Source organism: Schistocerca gregaria, chromosome X (assembly GCF_023897955.1).
Source record: "Schistocerca gregaria isolate iqSchGreg1 chromosome X, iqSchGreg1.2, whole genome shotgun sequence".
Taxonomy (NCBI): Eukaryota; Metazoa; Arthropoda; class Insecta; order Orthoptera; family Acrididae; genus Schistocerca; species Schistocerca gregaria.
In genome coordinates, this window is record NC_064931.1 from 97,770,087 (window position 1) to 97,785,983 (window position 15,897).

Consider the following 15,897-nt stretch of genomic DNA (forward strand, 5'->3'; position numbering starts at 1 on the left):
ATGCATATGGTCCTATTATTTTCCGTACTCATAACATGGCGTGCATATCTGAGAAGTTGTTTCCTTTAAACATTTGACAGACACTTACTAGAGAGTATTTCACTATTAATGCTACTGTCTCACTGTGGATATTAAATTGGTCTGAGAATGGTAATATAACTGAAGCCAGTCACTAAATACGAATTGTGGTGTGAACTGTTTTAATGTCTCTGACAATGTTTTATTTATGTGAGAAAGATTAGTTGACCAGGAATTAGAAGGCAGTTCATTGTATTTTATATTTGTTATCAGTAGTAAACACGTTCATTATCATTATGTTATTTGGTTACAGGCTTTTGGTACAAGTGCAGAAGTACTGGAACACTTCTTGTCACGTGGTATTATCAATTGGGGTACACCTGTTAGTGGTGTGTTTGAAGATGGCATGCTTCTAATTCAACAAGCTCGCATGACAGACACATCAGGATTGGTGTCTGTATTGCTCGAAGGACCTCCTAATTCAGGAAAAACTGCTATTGCTGCACAGCTTGCAAAAGATTCAGATTTCCCATTTGTCAAAGTGTGTTCTCCTGAAGAAATGGTTGGCTATACAGAATCTGCAAAATGTTTACAAATCAGGAAGGTGTGTATATATGTTTTTACTACTTTAAATTATGTTAAAGTGTGATAAAAGTTGAGCTTTTTTAAAAAATCGTGTAGGATCATACTCCACAGTCAAGGAATGTAAGCTATGGCATATAGTCTACAGAAGTGTGTGTTTAATTTATGCCAGAAATGCATATGAATGTCAGTTGGAAGTATAAATTTGTAGTGAGGGATATTAATGTTGTGCAAATACAAAAATGTAAATATGTGTGAATACACTGTGTTTCAGGTTTTTGATGATGCATATAGATCACAACTCAGCTGTATACTTGTTGATAATATTGAACGTTTACTTGATTATGGTCCTATTGGACCCAGGTATTCCAATTTGACACTCCAGGCACTTTTAGTGCTTCTGAAGAAAGAACCACCAAAAGGCAGGAAACTCCTCATACTGTGCACCAGTAGTAGAAGGTAAATGTACCTCTTTGTTTTGATTGAAAATATTTGTGAAGAACTTTTGGGCACTTTTGTTGAAGTATTACTTATTGTGAAATTATTGCAGGCAAGTTCTTGAAGACATGGAAATGATGTCTGCCTTCACAGCTGTACTCCATGTACCAAATCTTTCTAAACCAGAGCACCTTATAGCTGTGCTAGAAGAAACTGATGTTTTTTCGAAGAAAGATGTTGCTACGATTAGTCGGAAAATACAGGGCCAGCGGTAAGTGATAACATTGTTAAACATGTTTTCACTTGTTAACAGAATAACAAAAACCGCGCAAAGGCAGTGGTGATGGGGAGGGGGTCGGGGTTGGTAGTTATATCGGTGCCAAAGGAAATATGAGAGCACTGCAGTAGCGGCGGAGGTTGTTGTTGTTGTTGTTATTTTTTTCCATTTGTACACAGGATTTAGTTAGTATTTCTATCTTTGTGTGGATAAAAGGTGAACAACATCTGGAACACTCATAAACTTATTCTGTGGTTAGTATGTTTGAAGAGTAGCAGTGTTACTTGAGCTGCTTTGTAGTGTATTAATAATCACAAACATGATAGCAGAAGTACTTACATCATATCTAGTGACTGCTTGGGTTAATTTTATATTCTCTGTGGTATAGACAAACCTAGGTTAGATAGATAAAGACTGTGCCTGTTGTGTACAGATGGGCGAAGAATTGGCCACTGTCCAGAAACAGTTTGAAGTTTTGGTGGATGCCAAGACAGGCTTCAGGCCTCTATGCTGGCTTGTGGTGCTGTTGAGGCACCTGAGACTAAGTCTTTGGCACTTCTGATGCAAGGAATCCATGGTGATGCTGCACCTTCAGATTTGCTCTTCCTATCTAGTCTCTGCCCACCTGATGGCGAGTAGTGATCCAATTGTAAATCTCTGGGCAGGATAACAACCCCTTACACCTTAAAAATAGGTTTTTCGGCTGTTAAATTCCTGGGAGTATGTGTACAAAGTTATTTAAATTGGAACAATCATATAAAACTAATTGCAGGTGGATCTGAGGCGAGACTGAGATTAATAATTGGTAATATAAGGGTTGAATGAAAAGTAATGCCTCCACCTTCATTAATTGGGTTTGGATGGGACTATTTTAATAAATCAAATGCAGAAATAATCTTAGAATGTGATCTTCAATTACCAATATTCACTTTTCCACATAATTGCCAGCCAATTGGATACATTTCTGCCAATGATGAAAAAGTTTTCTGAAGCCATCATGGAAGGAGTTGACACTGTTTCCGCAACCACAATCTCACAGTTCTTCACACCTTCTTGTGAAATGCCGATTGTGCTTACAGTTTCTTTCTGAGTGATACGATGATCCTCCTGAATCAATCTGTCAACATTTTGCTTGTGAAACTTGGTGGTTGCTGTCACAGGATTTCCAAATCTTTGTTTGTCACCCAGGTCAGATGTTGCCACCTCAACATATTTAAACTTACTCTCCCAATGACGCACAGTACTCACATCAACACAATCGCCATAAACTGCTTTCAGTCTCTCGTGAATCTCCTTTTGGCTGACACCTTCTGCTGTCAAGAATTCACTGACTGCATGCTGTTTAAATCGCATTGACCAACCGTCTGCACAGGGTTCCATTCTTCATACTGTAATAACACAACTGTTCAATGCTAAGGCTTCCCGCCAACTGGAGCTGTAGAGAAGAGGCTCCGGAACAAGTCAGTACTTGCCGTGTACCAATGCTGCCAGCTGTTGTTATGAAGGTGGAGGTGTTATTTTTCAGTCAACCCTTGTAATTAAACTGACAGTGTTCATAGTGTTGCAGTGTGGGCTGTATATAATGCATAATGCTGAAACATTGTAGGTATGTTAGCTGCCACTACTGTGTGCTTATGGAGCATGCTGAAAAAAATAATAGTTCCACTCCCCGCTATCAGGCAAAAACTGTAAGTAGTCAGAATGTGAAATATTTCCTAATTTGATGTCAGTATTCTGTTTGTTACTTGTTGACACATGTCAATTTCTTTTGTTACATACTGTTGTTGTAAAGAGTTAAGAAGGTTGAAGTTCTCCGTATGAAGCACAGAAACTATTGAGAGGAAAGACTGTGTACTACTGGCAAAGTTGTTTTATCAGAATGGCAGAAATAGCAGCACTGCATTGTGGGAATTTCGCTGACAGAAACAGCTGCATAGAGATCCCATGTCAATAAATGGACTAAAGAATACAACCAAGATGTTTGAAGAAACGGGTGAATTAGGTGGGGCAGCAGGAAGAGAGAGGTGGCCCATTCCCATGACAATTGTTCATGAAGATGCTGTATCTATGACCAACTGTGCAGCACATGCCTCAAATTCTGCAGCGAGTGCTAGAGCTGTATCTCCCTTGGTCAACAGTTCAAATGAATTTTACAGTGCATTTTCGCTGGTATTACTACAAGATTCAAATATGCATCAAATGAGCCCAAAGTACGTTGCAACACCATGACTTTGCCCTTTGTTTTTTGCCTTGCATGGAAGTGGCTGACATGTGGCCAGGGAATATTCTTTTGATGGACGATGCACACTTTACTCTGCACAGTGCTATGAATGCACAGAACTTTCACATATTTAGTTCTACTCCACCATATATTGTGCAAGAACATAGACTGCACTCAGCTTATATGACGGAGTGGTGTGGTGACACATCAAGGGCCTGTTCGGTGTAATGACACCTGTTCATTGTAAGGACCTATGTGTGCATCGTGATTGTAGTTTTGCAAGATCACAACTGTGTCCACATTACTATTTTTGTGCAAGCTAGGATGAAACCCCATGTCTCTTGCCTGGTTAAAGACTGGTTTCAAGAAACATCGGTAACGATAGCAACATATCTAAGCAATTTCAAGGTCTGTGGCCTTCCAGATCCCCTGACTTCTGGTTGTGGGGATATTGGAAAGGTCATGTCTATTAGGGATGTATCTGGACTGTCTCTGATCTGAAGGATAGCATATGATGATGCATCACTTTGATTACATTGGATATGCTGCGAGCAACTGTTGACAATGCTCTCCATGTTGGAGAGTCAACAGATCATGTTGAAAACATGTTGTGACACATATCCTAATAAATGTGCTAGAACCACTGTTATCATGTGTTCGATCATTTCAGCCCTTTCCCTGCACAACACCCCTCGTTCACTGCTTACAGCACCATATTTTCACCTGGTAGCAGAAAGTGGAACTATTTTTTTCACCATACTCCACGAGTGCACTGATTAATGAATGTACCCACAATGTTTTCGCATCCTACAACATATATAGGTTGCACAGCAGCACCGTCAGATTAATTATAGCCACCTGGTAGAATCCCCAAGAAGTGTAGTCCACAAAAAAAAAGAAGTATCTTACAAAATCCTCATTCAATCATTACTTGAATACTGTTCATCAGTCTGAGCTCTATGCCTGATAGGTTTGATAGAGGAAGTGAGAAGATCCATAGACAAGAAGCGAGTTTCGTCACAGTTCATTTACGAAGTGCAAAATGTTACAGAGGTGTTCATTGGGTTGCAGTGGCATATGCTACAAAAGATGTGTTGCGCATCACAGAGTTGTTTTATGTTAAAATTCCAAGACCAGCTGTTCCTAGCAGAGTCAGCCATATATTGCTTCCTCCTAAACATATTTCGTGGAAAGACCACAGAGATAAGATTAGACACAGATTTCACACAGAATTGGTAAACAGTCGATCTTCTCGTGCGCCATTTGCAGCTGGAACAGGAAAGGATGAAGTGATAGTTGTACATGAAGTACCACCCACTACTCACCACAAGGGTTACTTTTTAATGAAAAGCCAAAGGAAAAGTTATAGCCTTAATTTTCATTTGACAAATTTGTCATTATTACTGTTAGCACAAACAATGCATTAACACTTATTCCCCCCCCCCCCCCCCCCCCTCACCCCAGCTACAAATTTAAAGCAATTCCTTTTAAAAAGGCTTGAGGCAGAGATGCTTCCTGCATTTATCACTGCAAGAGGCTTTAGACTAAACGGTTGCCAGGCGTCGTAATGCAACTCCTTCTACCTTTCTACTTACTTGAGACTTTTAAAGCGCACACACACACACACACACACACACACACACACACACACACACACTCTCTCTCTCTCTCTCTCTCTCTCTCTCTCTCTCTCTCTCTCTCTCTCTCTCTCTCTGTGCCCAATTCTGGTGGGCAGACCATGCCATTATCTACCTTTCCACTTGCTCAACATAAGTTTGGAAAACTGTCAGGATTTCTAGTAAACCTGAAATTGATAGTGAGATTTTTGGGGAAAATTCAAGTGTATATTGAAAGGACGGGCAAGTGGGAAATGGAGGTGGTGTATTTGTTGCAGTAGATAAGAAACTTAGATCCAGTGAGGTAGAAATTGAAGCTGCATGTGAGATTGTTTGGGCAAGACTCAGAATTTGGTGTGGGCATAAAATGATAATTTCTGTAACCAAAAACATTAGAGAGAACCTCATTTCACTTCTAGGTAAGTTCCCCAATCATACGGTGGAGACTGTTATCATCCAACAATTAACAGTTTTGTTAGTGGTGGGCGTGATAAGACATCCTGTGAAACTATACTAAATGCCTTTCTGAAAACTGCTTAGAACAGGTAGCTAGGAGCCCCACTCATGGTGGAAATATATTGCATCTAATGCCAAAAAATAGACCTGACCTCTTTGAGGATGTCCACTTCAAAACTGGTATCAATGACCAAAGTACAAAGGACAACTAAAACAAGCAGGCTTTTTGGAAGTCTAGAAATACAGCATCAACCAGATTGCAGAAAAAAATATTCGTGTCACATCTCTATGAGGAACATGTAACTTTCAGCACAAGGCAGGAGAATGTAGGGGAACTCTGGCTCAGGTTTAAAAGAATAGTTAACCATGCCCTGGATAGATAGATATGGACTGAGAACAGCAGTTCATAATGGGAGGGAACCTCCATGGTATACAGTCACTGTAAAGAAACAGAGATTACTGCATAATAGGTGTAAAACAAAGTTTAGGGCTATAGGTAGAGAGATGCTGAATGAAACACGTTTGGCTGTCAAGGGAGCAATGCGTGAAGTGTTCAGTGACTGCCATAGCAGAATATTGCAAGTGATCTTTCACAGGACCCAGAGAAATTCTGGTCATATGTAAGGGCAGTTAGTGGAACTAGAATTAGTGTCCAATAACTAGTGAATGAGACAGGAACCAAAATTAAGGGTAGCAGAGCAAAAGATGACATGCTTAACTCCATTTAAAAATGTTCCTTTACAAAGGAAAACACAGAAAAATTGCTCCAATTTAATTCTCATACCACTGAAAAGATGAAGGAAATAAGTATTAGTATCAATGGTGTTGAGAAGCAGCTGAAATCGTTGAAACTGAACAAAGCTCCAGGACCCGATGGAATACCTGTCAGATTCTATACTGATTTTGCAGTCGAGTTAGCCCCTCTTGTAACAATAATCTATCGTAGATCCCTCGAACAAAAATCTATCCCCAGTTTCTGGAAAAAGGCACAGGTCACACACATCTAAGGGAAGGGTAGTAAAAGTTATCCCCAAAACTAAATATCCTCAGTGCCACCCAGCATGGATTTTGTAAACATCAAACATGTGAAATCCAACTCGCACTTTTTTCACGTGAAGTACTGAATGCTTTGGATCAAGGCTATCTGGTAGATGCTGTATTTCTTGATTTCTAAAAAGTATTTGACTCAGTAACACACCTACACTTATTGTCAAAGATATGGTCATATGGGATATCAAGTGGAATTTGTGACGGGATTGAGGACTTCTTGGTAGGAAGGACACATGTTATCTTGGGTGGGTAGTCATTATTAGATGTAGAAGTAAATTCACGTGTGCCCCAGGGAAGTGTGTTGGGACTCTTGATGCTTATGTTGTATATTAACACTCTGCTGTCCGGTAACACCAAAGTGGTGTCACACGCGAAATAGTGGTCAATGGCCACCACAATGGTGACATGAGCATAGCATCATGCAGTGGCCGGTGACAATACTTTAGTATCTTTTGCATTCTGGTGGTGTTTTGTTTAGGTAACTAGAAGTTACACACATAAACAAGTTTTTTGTTCTTATAAGTACTTGTGCCCTTTCATCTTGGCAGATGAAAGAGACGATACGATTATTTATGATGACAGTGTGGAGCAAAACTTGGAGGTTGCCACTACATCGTGTATGTCTCATCATGATCCGGCTAACAGACTTTCTGGTCACATAAAATAACACCAACTAATAGGCCTAAATATTTCTGAAACAAATAAATGAAAATGAAGAAACTGCCATGTATGTTCCCAAAACAACAACAACAACAAACACAACAAACTTAATTTGCAAGTCTTGTTGAGTTGCATTTCATCTTGGTGACTGTTTTGTTGCATGTCATATGTAAGAGAAATACTGAGTACCAAAGACAATGCAAATAAACAAATATATGAAACAAACTGGTGACAAGCCATGAAATCTCAGTTAGCGCTGCTGGCTCCAAGCAAATAAATTTGTATGAGGTGTGCGGATGGCAAAGTGTTAATGATCTTGCAACAATATTAATAGTAAAATCAGACTTTTTACAGATAATGCAGTTGTCTATAATGAAGTACTATCTGAAATAGGTGCACAAATATTCAATAAGATGTTAAGATTTCAAAGTGGCGCAGAAATTGGCAACTTGCTTTAAATGTTCAGAAAGGAAAAATTTGCCTTTCATAAAATGAAAAAAAAAACATAGTATCCTATTACTATAATGGCAATGAGTCATTGTTGGAATTGGCCAACTTGTACAAATACCTGGGTGTTACACTTTGTAGGGATATGAAATGGAATGATCACATAGGTTCTGACATAGATAAAGCAGGTGGTAGACTTTAGTTTGTTGGCAGAATCAGTCTACAGAGGAAATTGCTTACAAATAACTCGTGCAACCAGTTCTAGAATATTGCTCAACTGTGTGGAATCCATACCAGATAGCACTAACAGATATTGAATGTATACATGGAAGGGTAGCACGAATGGTGACAGATTTGTTTAATCCGTGGGATAGTTTCACAGGGATAATGAAGGAACTGAACTTAAAGATGAAACTTTATTATGAGACTTCCTTGGGATAGTTTACAAGAACTGGCTTTAAGTGATTACTCTAGGAACATACAACCCCCTACATATCACTCAGAGGGGTTGTGAAGATATAATTAGAGTAGTTAGTGCATGCATAGAGGCATTCAATCAATCATTCGTCCCATGCTCCATACATGACTGGAACAGGAAGAAACCCTGATAAGTGGTACAATGGAACGTACCCTCTGTGATGCACCTCATGGTGGTATGCAGAGTATAGATGTAGGTGTAAACATTCTGCTGCCTGCAGCAGCTTGGGTAAGGCAGGGTTGCCTCGGAAGAAAACCTGGGCACATGTCCTAGACAACGGATGAGAATTTTCTGTTACTTCTACTTCTGTCAAAGATCCAGTGTTCTGGCACTACTGTGAAACAGTGGAGAGGGGTAGCTTGGACATGAGATCCAACCTCTCATACTGTGACTATGCATTAAGTGAATCATTTGGCACCTGTTATGGGACAAACACAAACTCATACTAAAGGCAAACATATCAAGTGGACTACTTCACACTGTATTGTATTTGATCAACATAGGTGTCTAATATGAGTACTTTGTCATATTATGCGGGATAATGTGTTAAAATAGCAACACATAATTCACAGTTCAATCTTTTCAAAACTGTGTATACCATATTTACTCGAATCTACGCTGCATTTTTTCCCGGTTTTTGTAATCCAAAAAACCGCCTGCGGCTTAGAATTGAGTACAAAGTAAGCTGAAGTTCTGAAAAATGTTGGTAGGTGCTGCCACAACTAACTTCTGCTGTCGAATATATGTAGTGCTACACAGGCATGCTTTGCAGGCACAAAGATAAATACTGGCGCCAAAACCTCTGCGTTAGTAGGCCTAAATAAATTAAAAGAAAGGTAGAAGAATGTTAACATTATGCCACGTGTTCTTTCGTGTTTGCTGCTATCTCATTTAAATCCTGTCTGCCTAATAAACTATGAAACTAGAGTGAGACAACAGCAAACTCTAAAGAATATACATATCATGTCATGTTTATATTCATATTATCCTTAAGCTGAATAGTGATACAGTCAGAAATGATGCACGGCAACTGACTAGATTTTTAAATCTAAGATGACTCTAGTTTCTGTGCAGAATGTAATGTACTAAAGAGACGTCTGCAAAGATTTTCAAACAGAGAAAATTTTTCGCTAAACTCTTGTTCAGAACAGCTTCTATCATACATAGTCTTATTATTTAGTTCTTGTTGATCATTATAGTGGTGGTAGCATGCACAAAAGCAAGCCATGCAGCGAGCAGCGACAGGTCATAAACAATCATGATCAGAATGTGACAAACAATGCATGACACAGTATAATAATGCATTTTCAGCTTACTAACATAAACACCTATGACAAAGAGAACGACACTTATCAAATCAAAGCAAAATAAGCAATCAATTCAAACCAGACGAAGCACATCAAAAAGGAAGGGTACACATATAAATACGGACGGAGCACCTGACACATAGCAATGGCTACTTGGTAAAGCTTAACTGTTAAGTTTACGACTCTTACCATACTACTGTAGCTCTGTCATCATTCATTAGACCTAAATTGTGTCTCATGTTACAGTGGACCAACTTTGTTTCGATTTGGAGGTGCGGTCTAAAACTTTTCTCTCCCCTTGAATTTAGAGTCTCAAATTTCAGGTGCGGCTTAGATTCAAGTGCGGCTTAGATTCGAGTAAATACGGTACTCTTACCGCTAGTGATGCTTAAGGATTGCTGATAACAAGATTCTAGGGGGTGTTCAAAAAGTCTCTCCATGGTGCCGTATGATTTTTAGCCGCGTGTGCCGTATGCTGCAGTGAATATACTGAAATGAAACTTAATGAAATAAAAGTTATTAATTTATTGAAGATTCATTTTTACTTACAAATTTTCACATTAAATGTTGAAAGTGTCCCCCCTGTTGTAGAATACACAATTCAATTCAATTCATCTAATCATGTTTCCAAACACAAGCTGTAACATTTCTTCTGTAACTGAAGCAGTGAAAGTGGACATTGCAGTTCTCAATTCGTCAATGGATTTTGGACGGTTTTTATAGACAGTTGCTTTTGCTGCACCCCAGAAGAAAAAGTCAGGTGGTGTTAGGTCAGGCGATCGTGGAGGCCAAAGTCCCTGTAAAATTATGCGATCATCAAAAACATCAGCAAGCAGTGACATTGAAATGTGATCTGTATGTGAGGTTGCACCATCTCATTGAGAATAACCATTTAGTATTTCACTTAACATAAGTTCTCCTATGAATGGGTTCAGAATATCGCTGCAGTATCGTTGTGCATTTATTGTATCATTGAAAAATATGGGACCCACAATCCGACGTCTAGCAATTGCAATCCAAACTCCTATTTTCACAGAATGAAGTGGTTCCTCATGAATACACAATGGATTTGCAGTACTCCACATACGGGAATTGTGCTAGTTCATGTGCCCGGATAAATGAAACCACACCTCATCAGTGAAAAACATTTCATTAAGAATATCCCTTCCATTGTGTTGAACGAAATTTTTGAACCATTGACAATAATGCAGTCTCTTGCCATGATCAGTATTTTTCGGTTCTTGCATGACTGTCCCTTTGTATGGGAAAAGATCAAATTTTTTCCTTACAGCTGTGTGGGTCGTGCCGACACTAACATCAATTTCCTGGGCGAGTTTTCTTACTGACTTGTTCAGACTCATGGATATTTTATCAGAAATACTGAGTAGTTTATTCTCAGACCACTTCAAGGTGCATCTGTCACTGAACCAGTACTTCGAAATTTGTTAATCAAATCTCACACAGTATCGCAATGGAGTGTTGTCTCCGGGAAAACTGAATTAAATGTTTGACAAATGGAAACTATGTATTTACCTCCAGCTTTGAACACTTGTTTGACTTAAAACTCACGTTCTTCAATGGTTAGCATTTAAACAGTAACAAAAATGAAACAAAGGAACTAAACTTAAACATTCATGTCAACACACAATGGCACACACCAATGATACTACTGACGCTGGCTGAGATAAATGAAACAGTGGAGTGTTGGCAGAGTCCTCTTGAAGGGAAGTAACCTAAACAGGCAAACAATCGTACAGCACGCGCAACTAACAATCATACGGCACTTCGGAGAGACATTTTGAACACCCTGTACTTACATACGCAGATGAATCAAGACATTATGACCACCTGCTTAATAGCTTGTTTGTCTGTCTTTACTGCTACCATCACCAACCTGCATCTGTGCCCCACTATATGTTTCGAGTCATCGTTAACCTCGATGAGGACATTTGTGGAAATGACCGTCAACCTAGGATAGCAAAAATGTGGTTCACCCAAAGAACCGACATGTTTTCATTAATGAACTATTGAATCCTGACGGTCCTATGCCAAAAGCAGTCATATTTGATGATGATGTTGGGTCAAAATTTAAACATGTAGGTCTGCTGTGGAGCTCCTTGTTCAGCAATGTATGAAAAATAGTGTGCTCCAAAACACTTGTGTGTGCACTAGCATTGTGCTCTTTCAGCAGATATGCCACAGATCATGATCTATCCTGTTTCACAGAGCAGACAAGCCACCAAACCCCATTTTTTGTGAGTCGTCGGACATTCAACCATTTAGCACCTAGTAGCACAGGAACAAGCGACCAGCTTCACTGTTTTCAAGATACTCATTCACAGGGTCTGCATGATGATAATTTGCCCTTTGTCAAAGTCACTTATCTCAAAGGATTTCACTATTGTGTGCCCATAGCTTCACTAGGGTGATCTGTCTGTGTCTGCTCTGCTTACTCACTTTTTTTACCTTGTCATGTGCCCACAACACTGCCAAGTGGTCTCAAACTTCATGGTGGGCAGTGGTCATAATGTTCTGGCTTATCAGTTTCTGTGCACATTTTCTACTTTAGATATTGTATGATAAGACACCGAAAAACTCATTCCAGCCCTATGTTTGGAATTACTGTAGACTAAAGTTCACTCACTATATAGTATGAATACATTATTAGAGTATGTGTTGTCAGCCTTGCCAAAACTTATATTGATATTAAATACAATTTACTGTACAAAACCAAAGCTGTTTAAATTTAGACATTGACACCTAACTGCTTTGCTTGATTTCTTGGTTACAAGAAAAATAAAACAGCAGTGATTAAATCTTATTTTTTATTCTGACATAGCATAGTTAGATTGTTGCTGTGTCCTTTTGAAATAAAAGAATTAATTGCTCTCTCTTTCTCTTCTGCACAGGTTATTTATAGGAATTAAGAAATTGTTGGCTTTAATTGATATGGCTCGACAAACTGAGGAACAGTACAGAATTATAAAATTTCTTTCAAAATTGGAGGAAGAAGGTGCCCTTGAATCTTCTTCTCGTGGTCTTCAGTAGTGTCTATTAAAAGGTGTTGATATTGTTCTGTCATCACATTTTCATTAAGAAATGAGATGATGATAATGAATGTGTCAAACCCTTTTTCATATAATATCTGGAGACTAGTGCATTTCTCATACATATATAAGCTAGATGTAATTTCTGTATTGTAAGTAAAATTCGTGTGTAACAGTATTTTTATCCTAGTTGCCATGTAGCATACAAAATTTATTATTTTGTCGAGACAGCTACATGCATTAATGTTGTAGAAGGAACTTAATTTATGGAGACTGGTAGACTGTCTTTTTACTTGGAAGCAAGTGTAAACCATAAAGCATTATACTACAGATTTTCATTCTGTAGATTATACTCTTTGTTAACTATTGTAAGTTCTCACAACAGATGCCAATAATCTAGACATAGTAAACGATGTAAAAGTCGTACTATGTTTGTGATAATTTTGTGTGTGTGCTTGTGTGAATGTCTGGTATTCAGACAGATTGAATTTTTTAAAATGCATTGTTTATTAGTATGCAAAAGATTATAACTTCTGGAAATGGTGTAAAGATTACCTGAAAAGAACATTTTCCTGAAGAATTACTCAGTGACCCACTACTCTGTGTCGTATTTAAATTAGTTTGTATTTGTGTTTATGCTACTAAAGCTGTTGGTAAAATGTGTTGAATCAAAATGACATTACATTTTAATTTTGTTAAAATAATTTGCATTTCTTCTGATTTAAAATTCACAAGAGGTGTATCAAACACCTGGTCGTTAGTGATGTGTAACCAAAAAAGGTGCTAAAAGATTGTTTTATTTGACATTAGTCACAGAAATCTCACATGAATGTTGTTCAGAGTACACTCGTGTAAGACAGAATCAGCATTTGTTACAAAATGTGCCTTTTTAAAAGTTTGACTTGAAATGCTCTCATAACATTTGTGTAAGTCAGTGTAGTAAAACATTCTCACAAAAGTGTTTAAGAAAAATTGAAAATGTTTACTTAAAATTTACAATGACAAGTACATTTGATTTCCAGGAAGATACTAAGGTTAACAATTTTGTATTTTGTCAGCTTCCTCCCTTCTACTTATTATTAGTTAACTGGAAATCATTTTGTCATTGAGAGAGGTAAATTCTGCATCAGGGTAGGAATCATTTGACAATTGCATTCAGCTTGTGTGCTCATGTACTCAATATTTTATTAATAGATTCAATTCTCTTACTATGAAGCTTTTAACTTCATCATTGTCAAGGTGAAATTTCTTCACTCATTACTTCATTGTTTTTTGCATATTTATTAATCATTTGTATTCCTTAGCGAGTCTTCCAGCACCAGAACTTAAATTTCATCTTCCTCTATACATTTTGTGGCTTGATGTGAGGGATAAGAGGTTATCTGTGATAAAGTTCTGGGTTCATGTATTTATCAAAATCACTATACCAATTCCTTTGTCTTCACTGTGTGTATTTATTTGCCATAGGTAATGCAAAACTTTTATCTGTACTCTCTCCATGAATTTGAATAATTGTGTAGAAATTTGTGTTACTTTCCAAATAAAGAAGTTGAAATAAGAATTTATGCTATCTTACCAGTGTTGTTTAAGTTATCAAGAAAGACCTCACATGAAATTATTTTGAGCATGTTTTGTCATTTTTCATTGCTGCACTCTGTAATTTAGATACTTTGCTTGAATTCCTATGGTGAGTAAAATGGAGGAATAAAAGAAAATTAAAAAAATAAATGAACACTGCAAATGTTGTGCAAATCCATGCTTATGAAAGATCAGGCTGTTCTATATTCATTTGAGACAAATGTTTTTGAGTCATTGCATGCTGTTAGTTGTGTGTGCTATTGTGTTTTACTGGGAGATAGAGTAAACTGGCACATAGTCCCCAATTTCATTTTCAGAGTAAAAATCTTCATTAAATAGTAAATTGTTTGTTGAAGTTTATTGTAATCATTAACAACACTGTTGGCTCTTGATATAATATATAAAATGCCAATAAATGTAAATAATTGTTACATCTTTGTTAAAACTGTTTTTCAGGTGTATAAATAATTTTTGTATGTGTCTTGTTGGTTACTGTGTTGATTTTTGTATTTCTCATATTCATGTTGTCACTGTGTCTGAAGAGAAAGTGACTGTGCCATTTATTCAAAATAATATATCACTCAATGTACAGTTAAATGTTAATAGTGTCCAGTAATGCTAAAAAGCTCATTTTATGATGTAGTAACTTGGAAAAAATCATTCCTTTACACATTCCATGAGAAACTCACAAAAACAGTGAGTAACATATATAGTATAATTAATAATTTCTTTAAAAAAATACACCAGTATTTAAGTGGATTACACACAGCCTTTAAAATATTTTAAAGGTCCTAAAAATTTTGTAATTGCTTTTAATTGTATTATACTTTATAATATAATCCTATCAGTTTGTACTTGAAATGTATCACTGCTATTTTATTGACTTGTTGTATTATTCATTCTACTAGATATAGATAACATAAGCTATAATTAAGTAAAACAGAGTACTTTCCATTTTGTTAATTGCAGTTATATATGCAATATATGCTGCTGAACAGATGATTATGTAGTTGATCTGCTTTGCTTATCAGCAGAAATACCAGTTAAACTTCTAGTCAGATGCTTCTTGTGGATGTACTAGCACATTAAATGGTAGGTTTTATTGTGCAGAATGTGTCAAATTCTTAGAAAAATTATTCTACTTAACTAAATGTAAATTCCTTCAGTACATATCGTTGGATCTCACCCTCAACCTCCATGACAGATTAAGATTGCATTAAAGTTACAATGGTATTCTTCACATTCTGTAGCAATGAACTTGCACTGGATAAAGAACTATAAATTATAGATGTTTTGTATAACAGGTTGTAGTTTCTTCTCAATGGAAATGGCCTTAGCAGTTTTGATTTTGACTGTTCGATAAAAGTTACAGTATGACTGGTATAAGTATTGTTCACTAGAGGAACATTGTGTACTTATGTAAATAAAAATAATACAGTTAATTTATTTGTTATTAAAGAAATGGAGAATAAATTTATTTAATTCCAATGTTAAATTGTTGTTTATACTTATACCCAGACATTCTGCACCTAAACACCCAGAAATCCTCCATCCCACGTTGTATGCAAAAGAAAGTTCCATATTTATGTAATTTCTACAGCATAATAATTCAGCATTTTTTCTTAAGTTCTCCCTACAGCAGTTCATACTATCATAAATCCCTCCACCATTGCTAACAAGTCATCAGTTTTTCTTGCGCCACAATTTTAGGTGCAACTATTT

The 15,897-nt window shown here is 37.2% G+C and overlaps 1 protein-coding gene across 1 annotated transcript in view; it reads left to right on the forward strand.

Moving 5' to 3' along the window:
• Positions 1 to 15,670, forward strand: part of LOC126298003 (vesicle-fusing ATPase 1) — an 88,978-nt gene extending 73,308 nt beyond the window's left edge. The window contains exons 11-14 of the mRNA XM_049989321.1: positions 332 to 622; positions 875 to 1,059; positions 1,151 to 1,309; positions 12,460 to 15,670. Of these exons, the coding sequence (XP_049845278.1) occupies positions 332 to 622; positions 875 to 1,059; positions 1,151 to 1,309; positions 12,460 to 12,598 (774 nt within the window). The 3' untranslated portion in view covers positions 12,599 to 15,670. The remainder of the gene's footprint in view (positions 1 to 331; positions 623 to 874; positions 1,060 to 1,150; positions 1,310 to 12,459) is intronic.
• The last annotated feature ends 227 nt before the right edge of the window (positions 15,671 to 15,897 follow it).